The sequence below is a fragment of the Centropristis striata genome, chromosome 8 (assembly GCF_030273125.1).
Source record: "Centropristis striata isolate RG_2023a ecotype Rhode Island chromosome 8, C.striata_1.0, whole genome shotgun sequence".
Taxonomy (NCBI): Eukaryota; Metazoa; Chordata; class Actinopteri; order Perciformes; family Serranidae; genus Centropristis; species Centropristis striata.
In genome coordinates, this window is record NC_081524.1 from 38,812,939 (window position 1) to 38,832,937 (window position 19,999).

Here is a 19,999-nt window from a genome sequence, read left to right on the forward strand (position 1 = left end):
ATCAACCTTTTTTTGTTGCATATTTGCTGGGGATATTTACCTCATCATAAATGGACAAAAACAGCGCCTTGTATAGGCTTTGAAATGGCTCCCTCTGCTGGATGAAAGGGTTTCAGGTTGGACAACAGACCCTGAATATATTACTAAGAGGGCACTTCCAGTTACAAAATATGAGGCTAAAGATGCAAGAAAAAACTAGATATAAACAGAAAATGTACTATCTAGATAAGCACAAAGCATTGTGAAGGAATGCCAGTTTGAAGTTATTTGTGGAACTGTAAAATTAAATGAAAAAGATTTTACAGGACACAGTGGCACTGTATTTTATAAGATTCTATATTTTCTACCACAATTTTAGTTACTTGCATTCACTGCACTGCACACAACTCTTTACATGTCACACCCTGCCATCAAATGGATCATTATTAGTGCTGCTGGGTGAAAAGCACCATAACAGTTTGTCTGTTTATCATGTGAATAACCTTGATAATATAACATGCAGCATTATCCCATAAACACACAGACAGTGAGTTTGAAAATATAGTTTAATACAACATATACTGTATTCTTAAAGTCTGACAAAGCCGGTAAGAACCCATGGTATTGTGGTCACTTCCCAAAGCTGCACACAACACATTCTGATCATACTAAAAACATATTTAAAAAACAAAAACTATAAGACAGTACCTGGCTATCCCACCAAACATGGGTAAACCGTGCACGAATATTTTATTAAGTAACTTTATTGATTTACATTTTCTATCATAATGCATGGGCACAATGGCTGGACCGTTTACAGAACTGACAAAACAATTCCAGCTTGATTAAGATGAATGGTTGTTACTAGTGATCCTAACTTCTTTCGCCTTTAATAGTTTGGAGAAAGCCAGAAAGCGTTGTGTTCCTGTGCAAAGACCTTAAACAAGTAGATACTGTTCAAACAGGAATGCACTTGGTCCATAAAACATAAAATGTGACATGCAAAATGGATGTGCCTCTCTAGATTTGTCAAGTCTTGATAGGGACGGATGAGGTTACTTGGTAAATCATCTCAGCAGGTTTGTCTGGTCCACTTTCAACTATGTAACAATCATCATCCGCATCCACTCCTGTTATCCCATTCACAGGAACTGCCCCTTGTCCTTTGTCCAGGCCGACGGCCATCACATGGCCTTTATTTATGTTACCAGAAGCTGGAACCCCACGTTTTATCTCACCATTAAGCTGAGCAGGACTGGGACTGGCCATTGGTGTCACGCTCTTTAGTTTGAAGTGCTGTTTGCCACCTCGCAGGTGCTGAGCCATGAACTCTCGTGCCTTGACACACTTGTGCCTCTGCAGCAGCTGAGCTGTATCGAAAGGAAGATGACAGACTCGGCATGGGAACCCATTTGATGCAGAGGATGCCTGTGTTGTTTTGCCCCATACAACTGATGCCGGTTTTGTGGGCGTCTTCAACTGCATGGAGGGAATGGTGGGATACCGGCTTTTCATGGCTGCACCGGGATTCTGACTCTTTACCTGCAGGGACGGAGAGACACGGAACCCCTGATTGCTTTTATTGTATGTTTGGATTTTCTGATTTTTCCACTGCTGGGAGGAAGTCATAAGTGCCCGACTGCCTTTACTGGCTGCACTGGGGTTCTGTTTTTTCAGCTGTGGAGAGGAAGTGGCGCGAGGCCACTGAACACTGGGATTTCTAGCTGTAATGGCAGCAATTGGCATCGGCATACGCAGCGGTTTCGCAGTGATGATTCTCAGTTTGGTAGCAGTGTTGGGTGCCTTACAAACATGGAAGCGAGGCACCATCTTCTTGCTGGAGAGCAGCAGCCCACAGCCTATGCATCCAGAAACTTTATCCGTGACATGAGTGCTGTGGTGAGAGATGAGAGAGGTCTTTGATGTAAAACCCAGCCCACATTTACCACAAGTGTAGGGCTTCGTCTTGCTAAAGTGTCGCACTGTTTGCACCAACACTACAGGCTGGTAAAGTGTCCAAAGATCCACTGTTGGTGCACCCACACCTGCAAAAATATTCTGCATGTCCTTTTCACTATGAATGGGATTTGGGTGCAAAGGTGCTTTTGACTTAGGGTGGTACATCTGAGGCACTTGTGAAATCTGTGCAGACTGCATGGGAACTTGTGGCATACGAGCTGATGAAATGGATGCTTGCAGCATTGGCTTCTTCTGCACAGACATTGATGGCACATTGTTCATTTTAGTTGACTTCCATACAACCTCACCGGTCTGTAGCCGGTGGAGCTTCTCCTCCTCCTCGATGTGCTTCTCAATTCTGCGCTTCCTTATTGTTCCATGATCGAGCACCTGGTGTCCTGGTTCATGTGTAGTGCTATGCTCCAGCATGTCTCTGTATTCAGCAAACTCAGTTCCACAGGAGCAGATGAAACTTACAGCAGGACAGAAGTGATCCTCCAGGCATTTCCGATTTGCAAATATCTGCTCACAGCTGAAGCAAAACCGCCCTGCGTTCATCAAGTCTCTGCCCAAACCATCGTCCAGGACATTTTTCTTTCCTCTCTCCATCATCACATACATCTTGTGTTCACTGTTTATGCGGAGGCCCCTGGAGCACCTTTCCTGTTGGAGACAGTGGTTGGAATTAATGCAATGAAAGACAGAATATACAAATATTCGATACAGCTACACCTCATAATTGGTCAGTGATGCTATCCGACGCAGGAGCTAGCTATGCTAACGAAGCTAGAGAAACATCTTGGTTTAAAAATCACTTCCAACCTTATTTCAATATTTGCCCGCCTCTTAATTAAAATAAATTTGCGGAGTGGAGCAGGTTGTTTGCCATATTGTTTCTTATAATACACCCTATATGCTGTGAATTACATCCCGTTGTCACCCATCCAAATAACACGGTGGCATATGTACCATACAATTAATCCACACGTCTTAATATTTGCAAAAAAACACGCTAACTAGTGACGTATTAAAATGTATAACGTTGCTGTTTTGTAGATTGCGCCCTTGCTTTGCTACAAACCTAACGATGCTATGCTAGCGTTAGCCTCTTCTAGCTCATGCACAATAACGTTAGCTTACCTTTCAGATGAAAAACCACAGGACCGCCGAGTTAATATCTTGATATTTATCTTTCCAATAAACCACTAACAGCTTGTGGACTGACGTTTTGTGAGACATTCACGCTCGGGATAACTCGCCGGTATTTCAGAGGAGGAGGTGGCAGCTAGTAGCTAGCCCAGTTAGCAACACCAGAAAGCAACCGGAAACACCCCGCTCTTCTTCTACGGATGGCGCGCTTTGACAGAGTGACTTCCGGGTTTGGCGCCGATATACTGACACCTACCGACCAGACATGCTGAGTCACCTTCAGGATCTCTTGGGATCTTACATCCTACTGACAACCGTGAAATTATTTTTCTCCTCTGTGAATTACACAACACTGAGGCTTTTATTTCAAACCTAATGAATGCAGCCCATCTGATCCCTGATGTAGTACTGTAAAAGTATATCTGGGCTTTACAGTTAACCCTTTGGAGTTTGGAGCTATTTTTACTCTTTTTCATTCTGCCTGCCTGTGTTTTTATGTGTGGGTTTTTTGTGTGTGTGTGTATTTATTATTTATGTGTGTTTTTTGTAATTCTTTGTCTTTGTCATTTTTTTTCTGTTCAAAATGTTGATCCAGTTAGTCAAAATGAAAAAATGATCAGGTCATATAGGAATGACGAGTGGCTTTGGATGGATGGATGGATGGATGGATGGATGGATGGATGGATGGATAGAATACAGTAATCTATCTATCTATAAACCAACTAACTGGATCAACATTTTGAACAGAAAAAACACACAAAAATGTACACAAAGAATGACAAAAAACACACATAAAGACATAAATACACACAAAAAACAAACAAAACATTATTTTTTACAAAAAAAGACATAAAATACACTCAAAACACACAAATGATAAAAAGCACATAAAAACACACATAAAAAACCCTATAAAATGACAAAAAAATACACACATAAAAACGCACAACAAAATACAAAAAAACAAACATAAAAATACACAAAAATCACAAAAAAAAAACATTAAACATAAAAGAGCAAATTAAAATGCTGAATGCACACTGCAGAATTTGAAAATATCTGCAAAACAAGGGAAAATAACACTTTACACTGGGTCGAGGCGTTTTTTTTTTAACCTTTGATGAAAAAGAGTTGACGCACTAAATTGGACATGGAAACCTCTGGAGAATACAGAACTTTAGAGTTCAGCTGGCAGCAGGACTCCATGCTGCTTCGTTTTTACGTCGTGACGTCATGAAGTCACGCTCCTGCGCTTTCTTGGACTCCAGATTGTGAAGCAGCACATATGGGGGTGTGGCCAACAGAGCACATTTATTGGGAAAATTGCAGTAAAACATTTTATGAGAGCAAGGGAGATAAGGATGTTTTTTTTTAACGAACAAGACTCTTCACTATAATAGATCAGATCTTTAGAAGTGTGTTATTTTTAACCTATGTCCTTTGGGGACTTTCCATACAGAGCACCAAGTGAGACAGAAAATATTTTGTTGAAATTATTAAGTCAGATATTAATTATTTGTCTTGTACACACATACACACTAAGTATAGCCAGTTGAAAGAAAACACAATGCATTTAATATAACATGTCTTAAACATGACCTTAATCACGTAAATGGTCTGTACCTCAAAGTATTTATTGTGGGAAAGACTGACCAAATGTCCATTACATTCTAAATACCATTCTTACCTCTACATTACTTTAATTAGGCTTTTAAAAATCTACATATCAAAACCGTTTAGAGAAAATTGTAATAAAAGTGTGTGTTGTAGGTATTGTGGCCCAAGACTATTTATAGACTTTTATTATTATTTTTTGGTCCATGCAAAATATTATGATGCAAAAATAATTGATAAGCACAAATTGGGTCATCATTGCATTGAATGTGTGACTCAACCAACACATGTAATAAAAAAATAAAATAAAAATATGTGGTTTTTAGCTAGTTTTTACTCCACAACTAATGTAATCAAAGTATTTTGCTTGTAAACCTAACTTTTAATTAAGTCCAGTCTAGATAAACCTGCTAGATGCTGCAAATCTAGTTTTTCTATGCCAGAATACTAAAGAAGAGATATGCTTGGCGGTAGTTTGATTAGTATGAGTACAAATACAAAATTACATTTATAAATACCCTAAATTCTTAAAAATAAAGTATGAGCCCAGCTGGAAATCCAGCTTCAAAATAAACTATACACCAATAATTGTTTTTATACAGCCCATGCATAATCTGGAGGTAAATGTACCTAATTAACTTGAAAATGCACACTATGAACTTTTGAAGTTCTTCTTAATCAAATTAACTTTTGAACACAACAAACGACTTATTGACACTTTGATACTCACTTTACATGTTGTCGCCCCAGTGGGTCATCTAATGGGAAGACAAAATACCTATAAATATCTATGAAAGCTGTAATAAAGGCACAATTATCAAAATATACCACCGTCTACACTACACTGCTGCATTTAACAAAAAACCCAAAATGTAAGTATCTAACACGCTGCTCCTTTAAGCCTGGACTTGGGTCCTACAAGTTTCTTTTATTTTACTTACACCATTTTCTTATGGATGAGACATTTTTTAAATTTGTATCATTATTATTGTCTGAAAAATAATTTTTATTGATTATCAGAGTACTTTTAAGAAGAAAAAAGCCAGAGCAAAACACGGATCGATAAAAAAAATATTTCTTCAAAGCACATAACATATTCAAGCTTATGTCACACAAAATGATGAACATGAATATGTTTCATACTACTGGTATGTTGTTTATTAACACCAGGCACAACAACAAGCTACATCACCAACTCTGTGATAAAAGTTTGATTACCAAATATTCAGAAACATTTACAGGCTAACCAGGCTATGTAATGAAAGAATTAACTTTTTGATAAGACAAAAAAAAGTACAATATATCTTTTTTTTTTCTACTGTGGCAAGATAGTATAACACACTCAGACTTGTTCTAAAAAATAAAAGTTGTTATGTGGCTGTACAGTGTCAAAATAACAAATGGCCGGTAAAAAAAAAAAAGAATTATACAATTGGCACATATGGAAATAACTCACAATAATAAAACGTGGTCTGCTCTTAAATGTACCACCTCCATTCTAGACTATTTTACGTAAAAAAAATCTGTATAAGTGTCACTAAGAAGCCAGCTGTTCCTGTGTTTTTGGCTTGGAATCTCCAGCCATGATGCGATGAATTCTCCTGCGGTGGTTTTTGAGTGATTTCAGGTTTGGATATGTACCCTGACACACATCACAACGATATGATTCACACGACTGTTTGTGAGTGAGCAAGTGTTTTTGCAATCCGTCCATGGTGCCGAACCAGCGGAGACAAACAGGGCAACGCACAGGCTTGATGGCGGGCTTGCAAGCCCCGCTCCTCTGGTGAAACATGAGGCTGATTGTGTTGGGGAAGTCAGAGTTGCAGTGGGAACAGTGATAGGTTTTGGGGGGGTTAGCGGGATTTGCAGCTCGTACGCCTTTGCACCGGTTCCAGGATAAGTGCCTTCGAAGAGAGCAGCGAGTAGAGAAAGTGTTGCCGCATCGTGTGCATACAATCCGCTGCTTCTTTGTGGAAGTTTGAAGCTGCTCTGTGCGCGGCTGCTTCTGTGGAGGCGGATGCACTGACTGAGGCGGCTGCTGCGGCTGCTGCTGAGGCGGCTGCTGCTGAAATCGAAGTAAAAGAGGCTGAGATCGTTGAGGCTGCAGTCCCTTCAGCAGCTGGTGATGAGGATGCATGTGGATCTGCAGATGGATTTCGTAGTCTGCCCAGGAATTAACAGTCTCGCCACAAGTGGGACAGGTGTAGGACTCCTGTGCATGCTTCTGCAGATGCTCCAGGAGGAGCCTCGGGGATGTGAACCCGACCCCGCACTCACACGTCACTCTCCTCGGAAGCACCGAGGGCAGGGACATGATGCCCCAGTTGCCTCCATCATCCTCGATGGTTTTACCATCTGCTGCATTGCCAGGCAGACTCTGCTGCACAGCCCCTCTATCCACCTGTCCACCATCATTCAATGTACGCTGCAACTGACATTTCTTCCTGTGAACCATCATGTTATCTTTGCGGTTAAAGTTCCTCCCACAGACAAAACAAGCAAACATTGGTTTCACATTGTTGGCAGTTAGTGGCATTGCACCTTGACCTCCAGTCTGTGCTGCGCCCCCAGATACACGTGGTCTAAATCCACACAAACGTAGATGGCGCCTCAAAGTAGACGGCCGGCTGTACGTTTTCTGACACCTGTTACAAGGGTAGCGTTTCACGCCACCGCTGACAAAATAGCGCAGGGCAGCGGGCGCCATTTCTGCATGTTGAGCTGACACAGACTTCTTCACCTCGACGTTATTACCGGCTTTCTCCTGAGAGCTCAGCACCTCCATTTCATCATCCAAGGGCATCGTCCACTGCCCTTCATCAGAGTCTTCATCATCGACAGCTGCTGCATCCCAGCTGCTGTTTTCCTCTCCTTCCTGGAGCGAAATCCCACACAGAGAGGCGTCCGTGTGCTGCTCCATCATGGAAGACTTTGGGTAAAACGGGGAGAAACCTTTTGCTGGATGAGTCCAGGCCATCTGTGAAACTGCAGACTGCTCTCTATTGGGAGAGGTCACCTCCACCTTGATACGACCAGTCACCTCAGTGCCCACAGCAACACTCTTACAGTTCTGAGATCCGTCTGTAATTGCTGCATTTGTTTTGGCTTCACTGTTTGACCTTAATGATAGCATGGAGGGGTTGGCCTGCAGAGGGGGGACCTGCCTTGGGCCCTGGCACTTGTGCATTTTGAGGTTCCACCTCCGGGCGTAGCTGTGCTTGCACAATGGACAAAAAAAGACTTTTTTTGCATTGTTTAGACTGTGGAATGGCACTATTTTTTGCGCGAACGGTAACTTTTTTTTTAAAGAGCTTGATGGCTGTGTGGTCTTGTTTCCAAACTGAGGGCATATGTGATTGTCAGGTAAAGGCAGCCGCCCAATGATGAGCTGTTTGCAGCGACGACAACATTTAATTCTCTCTTTCTTGTGCAAGAAATGATGTTCTGTCAGTTTGTCCATGTTTTGAAAGACCCTTCGACAGCGCCCACATTGATATTTCCCGTATGTGCCGTTACTGCCAGGCTCCATGAGTTTTTGCCGGGTTTCAAGAACAACAACAGGTGAGAAAGTCTGAGTCAGAGACACAACCTTTTTCTTACTGGACTCAAGAATTCTGCTGATAGATGGCGCTTTTGTCTTTATGCCAGGTTTTGAAAGTAGCCGCCTCAATTGTGCAATAGAGAGATCGTGGATTGGGGGCACCTCAGTTTTTGCTCCTTGTGTGATATCAACAGGGATTACTTCCTGTTTGAGGGTAACTGCGGGTAACTTATCATTGTCAGTCTGACACAGAGGTTGGGGAAAGCGCTTCATGTATGCAGATGCCACCAACTTCATTAGGGAGCTTTTTTCAAGTAAACTCTCGCTCTTTTCGCTGCCCAGATCAGACGTTTTGTTCTGCAAATGCATGTCGTCTACAGCCTCTGGTATCTGCTGTGCTGTGGCTGATGGGTTCTCAAGTTGCTTCTCACGGTCATCTTGAAGGGGTGTGCTCGGGTCTTGAGGAGTGGTTACTATGGCAATGCCATCCTCCAGGCCAACATCAGCTTTATTGTCTGTTAATGTGGGTAGTTCGACAGCTGGAAACCTTGAGGTAGAGGGGCCACTGAGGACTAAACCTGGCTGACTGACAATTGGAATTAATGATACATGCTGGGAGGGAAAAACTTCATCACTACACGTTCTGCTTGAGAGAACACTATTACTATCCAGAGGATGCAGTAGCTGTATCTGAGGGACATGTGACTGCTTATGCTCCAGCATCAGACTGAAGTCCTGAAACTCCTCTCCACAATCACAAATATAAAAGGATGGTGAAGGGCTCTCAGGCGGGAGTGTGGGTGGAATGGGGTGCTCACTGGATGAGTCCATGTTTGCAAAAAGTGCTTCATTTGGGCTGATGTTTGGGTTTGGAGGGGCGGAGGCCTTGGAGAGTGCACTAGCATGGGTAGCCTGATGGACTAACAAGGAGGCCAATCCACTGAAGGTGGCTGAACACGCCACACAACGATACACTTTGGCAGACGACGTACTTCCCTGTAAACCGAGCATCATGGCAGCCAAACGTTCAAGGCAATCCAGGTGTTGTGGGCCTGGAAGTCTCCTGTAAATCACACACAACATACACAGGAATTATGTTTCCAAGTGGAAATGGGCACACAATCACATTGCGCACATTGCTTGCAAAAAATACATTTCTCAACCTTTAATCTTTTTTGGAATTCTACTGGTATTCCTGTATTCACCAAAATACTTTTTTAAAATTCTAATTCATTCAAATGTGAAATGTGGTTACTCATGCATATTGATGGGAAACTAAAGCAATGTAAGCAAGAGAAAAAAAGAGATATTTTGTGTTTGTTACAGATGTTTTTCAGTTTGTATTCAACTATCTATCACAATACAAGACATCTTACATCTCGATCATGACATTTCACGACATAGCATATTTTTTGGTTATTCAATAAACAGTCTATATGAAACAATCAGACGGTACCCTTTATTTTGTATTCCTAATTTTTCATCCTTCATTCGTCATTTTGGCAATATATACTTTTGTCTATATATACTATATAGATATATACTGTCACGAAAAAAAGTGAGAACTTCAGCAGTAGTGCAACTGACATTCTGTTAATAAACGTAATGAAATAAACTTAAAATAAAGATGATTTTCCAGGGGTGCTAGAACTGGCATGCATGAAAAAAAAATAGTCATGCATCCCCCTACCCCACCCCCACCAACGTAAGATTGTTGTGACAACAATATTACGTTGGTACGATTTCTTTTGACCACTCAAATCAAATAAGTACAAATTGTGCATATAAGCAATAATAAAAAGGGACATAACTTCATATGTTGCTTCCCGCATGAGGTTCATTAGTAGGTGGGGTTTTAGAAAACCCATCCAGCTTGAACATTACTTAATCAGGTCTGTAAATAATATGAAGAAAACACCATGCTTAGTCAGTTCAACCTTGGCCTGCATTTTCTGCCAGCATCCAGCTCCAGAGAGCACCTGTGAGATGCCCTGGATAGCAACATGAAGAGACACAGCCCCGCCCACCTATGGTCACATTATCCATCAGGTCTTTCTTTCTGCAGAGATGGGATCACATTCCACAGCTGCAGATTTCAGCACCATTTCCACTGGCTTTGCATAGCGTGCTTTAGCCTCCCCACGACCATGTGCATTCCTACTTTATCCCCAACAACAGGGAAAAACCATGCAGAGCCAACAGACTGAACAAACTGATCAGGAAGGCAGAGTCTGTTGTTGGCTCTAAGCTTGTCACCCTGAAGGAGGTGGTGGAGGACAGGATGCTGTCATGGACAACCCCCCTCCACAAAACACTGAACAAGCTAAAGAGCAGCTTCAGCCACAGACTCATTCAACCTGCTGCTCCAAGGAACCATACAGGAAGTCCTTCCTTCCTTCTGCAATAAGACTCTATAACTCATCTACCTCTGCCAGAATCAACATTACTGAAATGCACTAAATCTACGCATGACACTTTGCTATGTTATTAATATTATTACTACTATTATTATTATTATAATAATAATAATTATTATTATTATTATTACTATTATATATACTGTTGCTGACATTACTATTATTATTACTATATACTGTAATATACTACGATTATTATTATTATTATTATTATACCGGCCTTATTTATTATTATTATTACTATTACTATTATTACTATTATTATATATTTATATATTATATATCATATTATTCTAATTAATTAATGACACTTTGCTATGTTATTAATATTATTACTACTATTATTATTATTATACAGTTGCTGACATTACTATTATTATTACTATATACTGTAATATACTACTATTATTATTATTATTATACCAGCCTTATTTATTATTACTATTACTATTATTACATATTTATATATTATATATCATATTATTTTAATTAATTAATGACACTTTGAAGTGTCATTAATGCTCATGATACTTACTCATGTCATGTTTCTGACAGGCTTGTGTGACTCTTATGTAGACACCTTCAAAATAAAGTGTTACCATATCTTGCTTAAGTCACAAAGGCATTTATTTCTCTTAAGTTACATAATTTACACACAGTGTTATTACTATGCCAATAGCCATCCTTTGTTACATCCTTTTTGAGTGAAATGATCAATAAGTGTCATATGTTACACTTTTGGTGAAGTTTTTTGTGTTTCCTGCAAAACTTGAAAAACGAGTTAGGTGATTATTATAACAGGGTGACTATATATAGAAAAAATAAAATAAAATTGGAACTATTTAAAAATATCAATACAAAGATATGTACAATGTAACTATTTAAAATGAAAGAAGCTGGTGTTTGATTGGTTAAAAATAGCATACACTCAAATCCGTCAAAAAATGAAATGATTACAAGCAAATAACACCACAAGTCACCGAGCCAAAAAGTGGACGTGAACACAACACCGAGGAACCTTTGCTCAGACAAAAAAAGGCACCAGCTTGGAGATGTCAAGCTACACAGCCTGCTAATCCTGACCACAATGCTAACGAATATAACTATGGTATACAAGTATAAGCTATGAATTTTGTTTCATTAAAACACTTGCATACCGTGACATTGTATCGTTTTTGCTAGCTCGTGTGCTCATTATGCATCTGTTACCATTGCTACAGTTGCTACCTGACATTACTACTCATAAGTCTTGATCAAACATCTCATTAGGGTTGCTAGTGAAAGCTAAACAGGGGGAGGTGGCCGGCCACGTTCCTGCAGAAGGCCGGAGAAATGAAATGAAGCTAGCTACCATGACCTATGGAGCAGCTTCTGCTCAGCAAGCCAACCCTTTCTATCTTCACCTACTCACCAGCCTCAGGAGCGTTCACGTGATTCCTCAAAGTGGACCCACAATGTCGGAGCTGGAGGAGAAGAAATGGCCCTGCAGACATCTGTCCACGCACGGCCACATAAGCTCTGAAGGGAAACACGGCTCTGCTCGGTTCTGCTGAGAACAAATGTGATGCTGTGCCAGGAGGAAGAGCGCCGAGCCGAGAGCTGCAGCTGCACCAGGCGCGGATCGGAAAAACACAGTAGGGTTAGGTTCACACTGCGCATGCGCGTTCAATGCAAGCCCTCAGGAAAAGCGCTGGGCGGTGCGCCACCACGCTTACTGAGCTGTTTAGTAGCCTATGATAAAGTGAGGCGCTAAGTCCCAACATATTTTATACAGGCTATGGTCCTAACCTTATTCAAACTGTCTGTATCCCAACCGGTGCTGCCGTGAGGAGTGAGATTGGTTGAAGAATATCAATGTCAGCCAATCAGAGGCAGAGTAGCAGAACAGGGTGTGTCAGTGTCTACCTTGTGCCATGGCTGCGTCTCAGGTTGACGCTGTAGCCCCAGGGGTCTCAAACTCTAATTACCTGGGGGCCACAGGAGGCAGTATCAAAATGACTAAAAAAAGACACTGAATTACTAAAAAAAATACACAAAATGAGCATAAAAGACACAAAATTACTAAAAAAAAAGACACAAAATGACCCCAAAAGACAAAAATTATTACAAAAAGACACTAAATTACCCAAAAAAGACACATTACTAAAAAAAGACACAAAATTACCAAAAAAAAGACAGAATTACCAAAAAAAGACAAAATAATTTAAAAAAGACACAAAATTACATAAAATATACAAAATTACTAAAAAAGACACAAAATGACCAAAAAAAGACACAAAATTACTGAAAAACACTAAATTACTTAATAAAAACGACACAAAATGACCCCAAAAGACAAAAATTATTACAAAAAGACAAAAAAGGCACAAAATAATAAAAAAAGACACAAAATTATTAAAAAAAGACAAAATTACCAAAAAAGACACAAAATTACTAAAAAAAAGACACAAAATGAATGAAAAACACTAAATTGCTTTAAAAAAATGACACAAAATGACCCCAAAAGACAAATATTATTACAAAAAGACACTAAATTACCAAAAAAAGACACAACATTACTAAAAAAAAGACACAAAATTACCCAAAAAAAGACAGAATTACCAAAAAAAGACAAAATAATTTAAAAAAAGACACAAAATTATTTAAAAAATCACACAAAATTATATTACATAACATTTCCACTTCTTCTGATAACAATAACACAGCAGATAATAAACGGTCCGGTAGCAGTTACCTTTGTTTTTGCACTCGATACTCATTTCATTCTTGATGACATGAACATCATGACATTTGCAGATGGTAGAAAGTAGCAGGATAGCGAGCGCCTAAAAGATGACTGCTACCGGGCTGTTCATTACCCGCCATGCTGTTGTTGTTGTTGTAAACGTCGTCATAGAAACAAGTGAAACAAAGCTCCAGATGGCGCAATAAAGGGACCTTCCACACACAACACGGTAAAGTGCCATTCATATAAAACTCACACTTTCATATAAAGGTGAGGGCCACAAAATATCGTCACAGGGGCCGCAATTGACCTGCGGGCCGCGAGTTTGAGACCCATGCTGTAGCCACTGTTCACATCACAGGTCATGAGAGATACTTTGCCCCTTAAAATCTCAAACCTGATAGAATATAAACTACTGTGAAAAAAGGAAACACAGAATATCATAATTTACTTTTTTAAGTGCATGCATCTATTGCTAAGAGGGTCTAGGTCATGTCTAGAAGGTACATTTGCAAAACTCTCATGAGATGGTTGTGGTTAGGCATTGACCAGGAAGGGTTAGGTGTTGACCTCAAATGGCTCATCATGTTGTCAACGTGGCTAAAGTGCCCTCTTGGATGCCCCGGTGGTAGATAATAACCTGAGTGCCCTCCAGGATTCTCTTTCAGTGGACAAAACGTGATAAAGTACAGTTGCCGTCCAAACACGACGTGTACAACACATTTGTGCTGCTCGTCTTGAATGCTATGGACGCCGATTACAGTCTTGATAATACTGAAGGCAAGATGTTGGTGTTAGCCATTGTTGTAAGCTAACGTTAGCCCGCAAATGCTAGCCCGTATAAATCACATTGCAGTTAAAGAATTAATAATCAAAGAAACACATTTTAGTCGGTCTTGTTGGTGACGATAATCCCGGTTTGTGGTTCAAGACCAGCAAAGAGTTGCTGGTGCTCTGGAACTTCTGGCCGGTTCTTTGGTTGTCGAAATGCAAGGAACTGGTTCAAGATTAGGCATGGGCTCTGAACCGGATCTGGAATTGGCTTGGTTGAAAAGGGGTATTAGTGGACAAAACATGGTAAAGTGACCTCAAGGGTGCCCTTTCAATGGACAAAACATGATTAAGTGCCCTACAAATTGCCCTTTCAGTGGCACTGGCACCTCACTGCATACTGCAACTACAGCATACACCACTGTAGCTGATGTTAGGCATTGACCTGGAATGGTTAAGGTAAGTTGTCAAGCAGCAAGTCTTGCAAGAGTATTTGCAGGTGAAGGGATACCTTCTAGACACTGCTGTGAGCCCATCTGCGGGCCTCAGACAATACTGATTTTTCACCCCTCATAATATTTGATATATTATTGTTTTCAAGGGCACAAGTTCTGGCATATATGAAGATAATAGATAGAATCTAACACAGAGAACCCAACTCACAGTGGGTTCATCTAGTCAGGTAGATTCCATGACTGAGATTTGTTACTAATTTTAAAACCCTCACGCACCACTGCTCTTTGTATGCTCGTGTTGGATGGTTTGCCCTGTCCACCCGCAGACTCCATCATTGGCATATCCTTATTTATAAAACCATCCTCGGTGTTCTTCCTACATACCTGCAGAAATATGTAATTCAGAAAAGCACAGGAAAGTATCAGCTCCGCTCCGAGGACTTGTTTTTACTGACTGTGCCTAGAGTCCGTACTGAACTGGGGAAAAGGGCATTTAGTTATGCTGCTCCTTTTTCATGGAACCAGCTGCAAAATGCACTAAAACTTAAGGAGCTGGTTTCTCTAAACATGCTTAAATCCTTACTTCATGATGTTGAAGCTGGCTCTTCTGTCTCTACATGCTTTGTTTGATGATGTTCTGACTGTGACTCTATTTTTATGTTCTCTGTTGTTTTTAAATGATTGTCTGTAACTAACTGTGCTTCTGCCTGTCTTGGCCAGGACTCTTTTGTAAAAGAGATTTTTAATCTCAATAAGACTTTCCTGGTTAAATAAAATAAAATAAATAAAATGATAGGGTCCAGGAGAGAACAGCCTACCCCTGACATCTTCTCTGGATCTGGTGGACATACAGTATATCGAAACCAGCTGTGACCTCTAGACAATGATTTCATCAGATGCGTTTCAGAAGCATCCACTGAGGTCACTGAGCTAGCAAGATGCTTCGCTTCTGAAACGCTCTGTGTCATATGACTTTGTGTGAAGGATATAACAAAACCAAGTCGTCACATTAAGGCCCCTATGGTTTAATTTGTCACCATTTGAGCATCTGGGGCCCGGTGGAACTTGCCCACTTGCTGATAAAGGACTGTCAGGGCTGGATTTGAAGTTGTGGTTCGTTAGAGGCAACAGTTAGCTGTCTGCTAAAGATGGAGCAGCTACCCTAAATATTTAGTTATCTTGAGGTCTAACTCATGATTAAGGTTAAGTTTTGAAAGACTGATTACCATTCAGCAGAGAGAACTGCTAGATAGACCAGAGTCAGATCCCAATGCTGTATTTCTTTGAAGGTGAAGTTGTGCCAGTTGTGTCTGATACCAGAATTTCACACATGGACTGATAAATAGATAGTTCCTTAATACTGAAAGTATGAAACATACAGTTGGCTATAAAGCAATGGATTGAGACAACTCCTCTCTCAAGGACTGGAAAGGAAGAGTTAATGCATTAATAAATGTTACACCTGTCACTAACCTGGCCCTTGACTAAAAGCCCTCTTCTGTCCGATAAGAGAGCTAAGTGGTTGGGACATGCTATGTAGTTAAGGATTATTAATGGCCTTTAGTGTGACCTTCACATGTGATCTTAAAATCCAGTACAATCAGACACAGACATGTAGAACATTTGCAGGATATTTTAGCACCAATAGTCAGGCGGCTTAGCGAAAAAAAGGGGACACGCCAGACAAAAGCACCAAATTTTTTCCACATGCTCTCTATCACCATAGGTTTCAATTTTTGGTAGGAGCCACTTCATCAAGACTCCGGAACGGATATGGCACCCATATAAAGTCTATGAGAACCAGTATATCTTCCAAGCCACTTAAAAGGTCAATCTTGGTGTCAAAAAATACATTTTCTGGGTCAAGGAATCATTTTAAGCTCTTGAGAATATCCCTAGATGATTATTTGATCAAATAGATATGTTCATTTTGGCCATGTATTTATGTAATTTCCAACTCAGTTCCTAAGCAGTCGAAAATATATGAATATAGGTCATATACAGTGCATGTGTTCTGAAAAATGGATAACTTGCATACATTTAATTGATGAAGCTTAACTTTAATTATCTATTACATTTGCAACTACAAAGATCTGTGCAATTCCAGTGTGCCTTCCTTCATGAGCACCTTGCACCACAGCCACTTGCACCTTTGCAACCACACTTGACAATTTCACTGCAGGCTTTTGAAGTGATTGGGAGAATGCTCCACACAGGAAGCCAGACATGGCTTTCTTCATCCATCCCCATCCCCACTGGGTGTCGACTTGAGCTTTTACTATGGTGCAGGTCCACAGCTATACCTTAGCATAGCATGGAAAGAAGGAACTGCAGCAATTTCTATATATAGTGTTGCACTCCCAAAGCTTGTGTTTGACCAGTCAGCAATGTTTAGTAATGCAAACTACATTCCAGAGCTACATCAGATTTAGGGCCTTGTTGGGAATAGTAACTACAGCCCAGGGCCTGGAATTGGACCTGGGTTTCAGTGGTTTGAATACAGAATCGCATGTTGGGTTTGAGTAGATGGATTAGTTGGTCCCTTCCCCTGCATGATTAATTGATAGGAAACACTTCTCGACTGAACAGTCAGGCATCTCTTATGGCAATACACCTCATTGGATGCCAGATTATCGGTCTGCTTCACTAACCTGAGGTACATGTGATCCAATCACATCCAGTAACAGCTACCGTAGCTCTTCAAAATGAGGAACTGGGATGAAATAAGGTTGCATTTTGAGTGCTCTCACTCTGAAATGAAGATCTAAGATCACTGCTCCTTATATGCCTGGGTTGAGTGGCCGTCCTTAGCCGCTCGCAGGTTAACTCACTGGCATTGTTTCATTTATAAGGCCATTCTAGGTTTACTCCCCACATACCTGTGTGACTACATTAAGAGGGACCCATAGCACCTACAGTCTTCGTTCCAACGATGCATACCGGTTGACTGTTCCCAAAGTCCGCACTGTACTCGGTAAACAGGCTTTTATGTATCGGGCTCCCTCAGCCTGGAATCTGCTCCAGAGCAGTCTCAATCTGCAGGACCTTATTACGGTCACATCCTTTAAAAAACTCTTGAGAGATCTGGAAGCAGACTCGTATCGCCTTTGCACTTGTTTTTTATGATGATCTGTGCCCTACTGTTAGCACCTCCGTCTCACAGCACCAGGCTGATCATGTCTGTGAACTGTTGCTACATTATCAGGATATTGAAATGAGATGATCTCAGACAGTGTAGTGGTTAGACCTCATGCCTCACAGCAAGAGGGTCACCGGTCCGCTGTGTGGAGTTAGCACCTTCTCCCTGTGTCAGTACTCTGGCTTCCTCCCACAGTCCAAAAACAAGCACTAAGGTTTAATTGGTGATTCTAAACTGCCCATAGGTGTGAATGAGAGCGTGATTTTCTGTCTCTATGTTTCAGCCCTGCGAAAGGGGTCGACCTATCCAGGGTGTACCTGCCTCTCATCCAATGTCAGCCCCCTGAAACCCAAGTGTGGATAATCGGTTAACCCTTTATCAGGCAAAGAACTATATTTGGTAACTTCAGGTAATATTTTGAGAAAAAAGTTTACTAGATTAAAGTGGCAAATCTACAAGGAAAAAAAATTGCAGTTTTAAGAGATTTAAAGTGGCAAATATGTGCGAAAAAAGTCGCATCGATTTACGAGAAAAAAGTGGGGAAAAAAGCAACTTTTTTCTCCCAGATTCACCACTTTAAATCTCATAAATCTGCGCATTTTTTTCTTGTAGATTTGCCACTTTTTTTTTACACATTCTGGCTGTATGTAATAACAATATTACATTCCATATAATATCCAATATTCTCGAGGGTTGAAATTTGGAATTGGCAAGTATTTCAATGAGGGTTAAAGTGGTGAATATGGGAGAAAAAAGTTATTTTCCCCACTTTTTTCTCGTAAATCTGCGACTTTTTTTGCACATATTTGCCACTTTAAATCTCTTAAATCTGCAACTTTATTTTCTTGTAGATTTGCCACTTTAATCTAGTAAATTTGCAACTTTTTTCTCTAAATATTACCTGAAGTTACCAAATATAGTTCTTCGCCTGATAATCGGTTAAGGATAATGAATGAATGATTTCAGACAACTCTCATGCAGCTTCCAGGGCTCTTCTAAGATCTTCTAAGTATAAATAAGTTTAAAGTTAAGTACCATATGCTGCCAGGTCTTCCATAGTTAAAGGTTAGCTGGAAACAACATGTACACATTGCTGTTGCTGTCAATGAGTCTTTAGATTGGTTTGCCCGCTCAATGTCAAAGTGACAGATGAAAGTAACCCTTATTATTATTCCTGTAGTGTAACTGCTTTCACTGGCAATACAGATTTCCCTGAATATGAATCCCTGCTCCCATTGACACATAATCCCACGTTGGATATGTTTCTGAACATTTCAGGAATAGACTGCCTGCTTGAAAAGGACTTTCCCAAACCAATAAAATGTGTGCTTATGACAGTTTCTCCGTTTCCCTACAAGATAGGAATTTTCCTCCTCCTGCTTGGGAACAACACAGAGCTGCTTGCAGGTCCACGTTTTCTGATGCAGTGACAATCACTAGTGGATTGGTTGAGAGTCCCCGACACTGACGACTACTTACTAGCCTCTGAGCTTGTAATTTCCCTCAACACTCAAATCAACAGATGGATAAAGTGATAAATAGCTGCAAATGTTTTTATAAATTTTAGTAGTGGCATAAAGATGACTGATTCACTGTAAAATTCTACGTTACAAGTCTAAGTACATCATATGGTAACCAAACCAAACTATTTCTTATTGGTATGCTTAAGCAGCACCTATGAGCGGTACTCCAAAAAGAAGATTCAGCCAATTAGCTGGAACCTTTAAATGTAAATTAAGAAACATTTAAGATAGTCTGATCCAGGAACAGGGCTCACAGAAAGCCCCCCTTTAGAGCAGCTATTCTCAACCTTGGGGTCCCGACCCCAATTGGGGTCTCGAGATGATTTCTGGGGGTCGCCAAATCATTTTTTAAGTCAGCTCTGTCTCCACTGTGTTAATGTGTTCATGTGTTAATGGGTTTTAGTCGTTTTTGGTCATTTGGGGTTTTTTGATAATTTTATGGTCATTTTGTGTCTTTTTTGATCATTTTGTGTCTTTTTTTAGTCATTTTGTGTCTTTTTGTGGTCATTTTGTTTCTTTTTGGGACATTTTGTGTCTTTTTTTCATCCTTTTGTGTCTTTTTTGGTCAATTTGTGTCTTTTTGTGGTCATTTTTTGTCATTTTGTGGTCAATTTTAATAATTTTTTGGTCATTTTATGTCTTTTTGATAATTTTTTTTGTCATTTTGTGAATGGACCTTTAAACTTATAGCAAAGGACTTAGATTAAAAGTAACAATAAAATAT

At 40.3% G+C, this 19,999-nt stretch overlaps 2 protein-coding genes across 2 annotated transcripts; both read right to left on the minus strand.

Moving 5' to 3' along the window:
• Positions 1–527: 527 nt before the first annotated feature.
• On the minus strand, positions 528–3,269 carry LOC131975735 (uncharacterized). The gene is made up of 2 exons (XM_059338488.1): positions 3,079–3,269; positions 528–2,601 (listed from the first exon to the last, which is right to left on the minus strand). The coding sequence occupies exon 2, from the start codon at positions 2,557–2,559 to the stop codon at positions 1,009–1,011; it is 1,551 nt and encodes a 516-aa protein (XP_059194471.1). The 5' UTR covers positions 2,560–2,601; positions 3,079–3,269; the 3' UTR covers positions 528–1,008.
• A 2,575-nt stretch (positions 3,270–5,844) lies between these two features.
• im:7147486 (uncharacterized) lies at positions 5,845–12,469 on the minus strand. Its single transcript, XM_059338464.1, has 2 exons — positions 12,074–12,469; positions 5,845–9,308 (listed from the first exon to the last, which is right to left on the minus strand). The coding sequence occupies exon 2, from the start codon at positions 9,257–9,259 to the stop codon at positions 6,239–6,241; it is 3,021 nt and encodes a 1,006-aa protein (XP_059194447.1). The 5' UTR covers positions 9,260–9,308; positions 12,074–12,469; the 3' UTR covers positions 5,845–6,238.
• Positions 12,470–19,999: the final 7,530 nt, after the last annotated feature.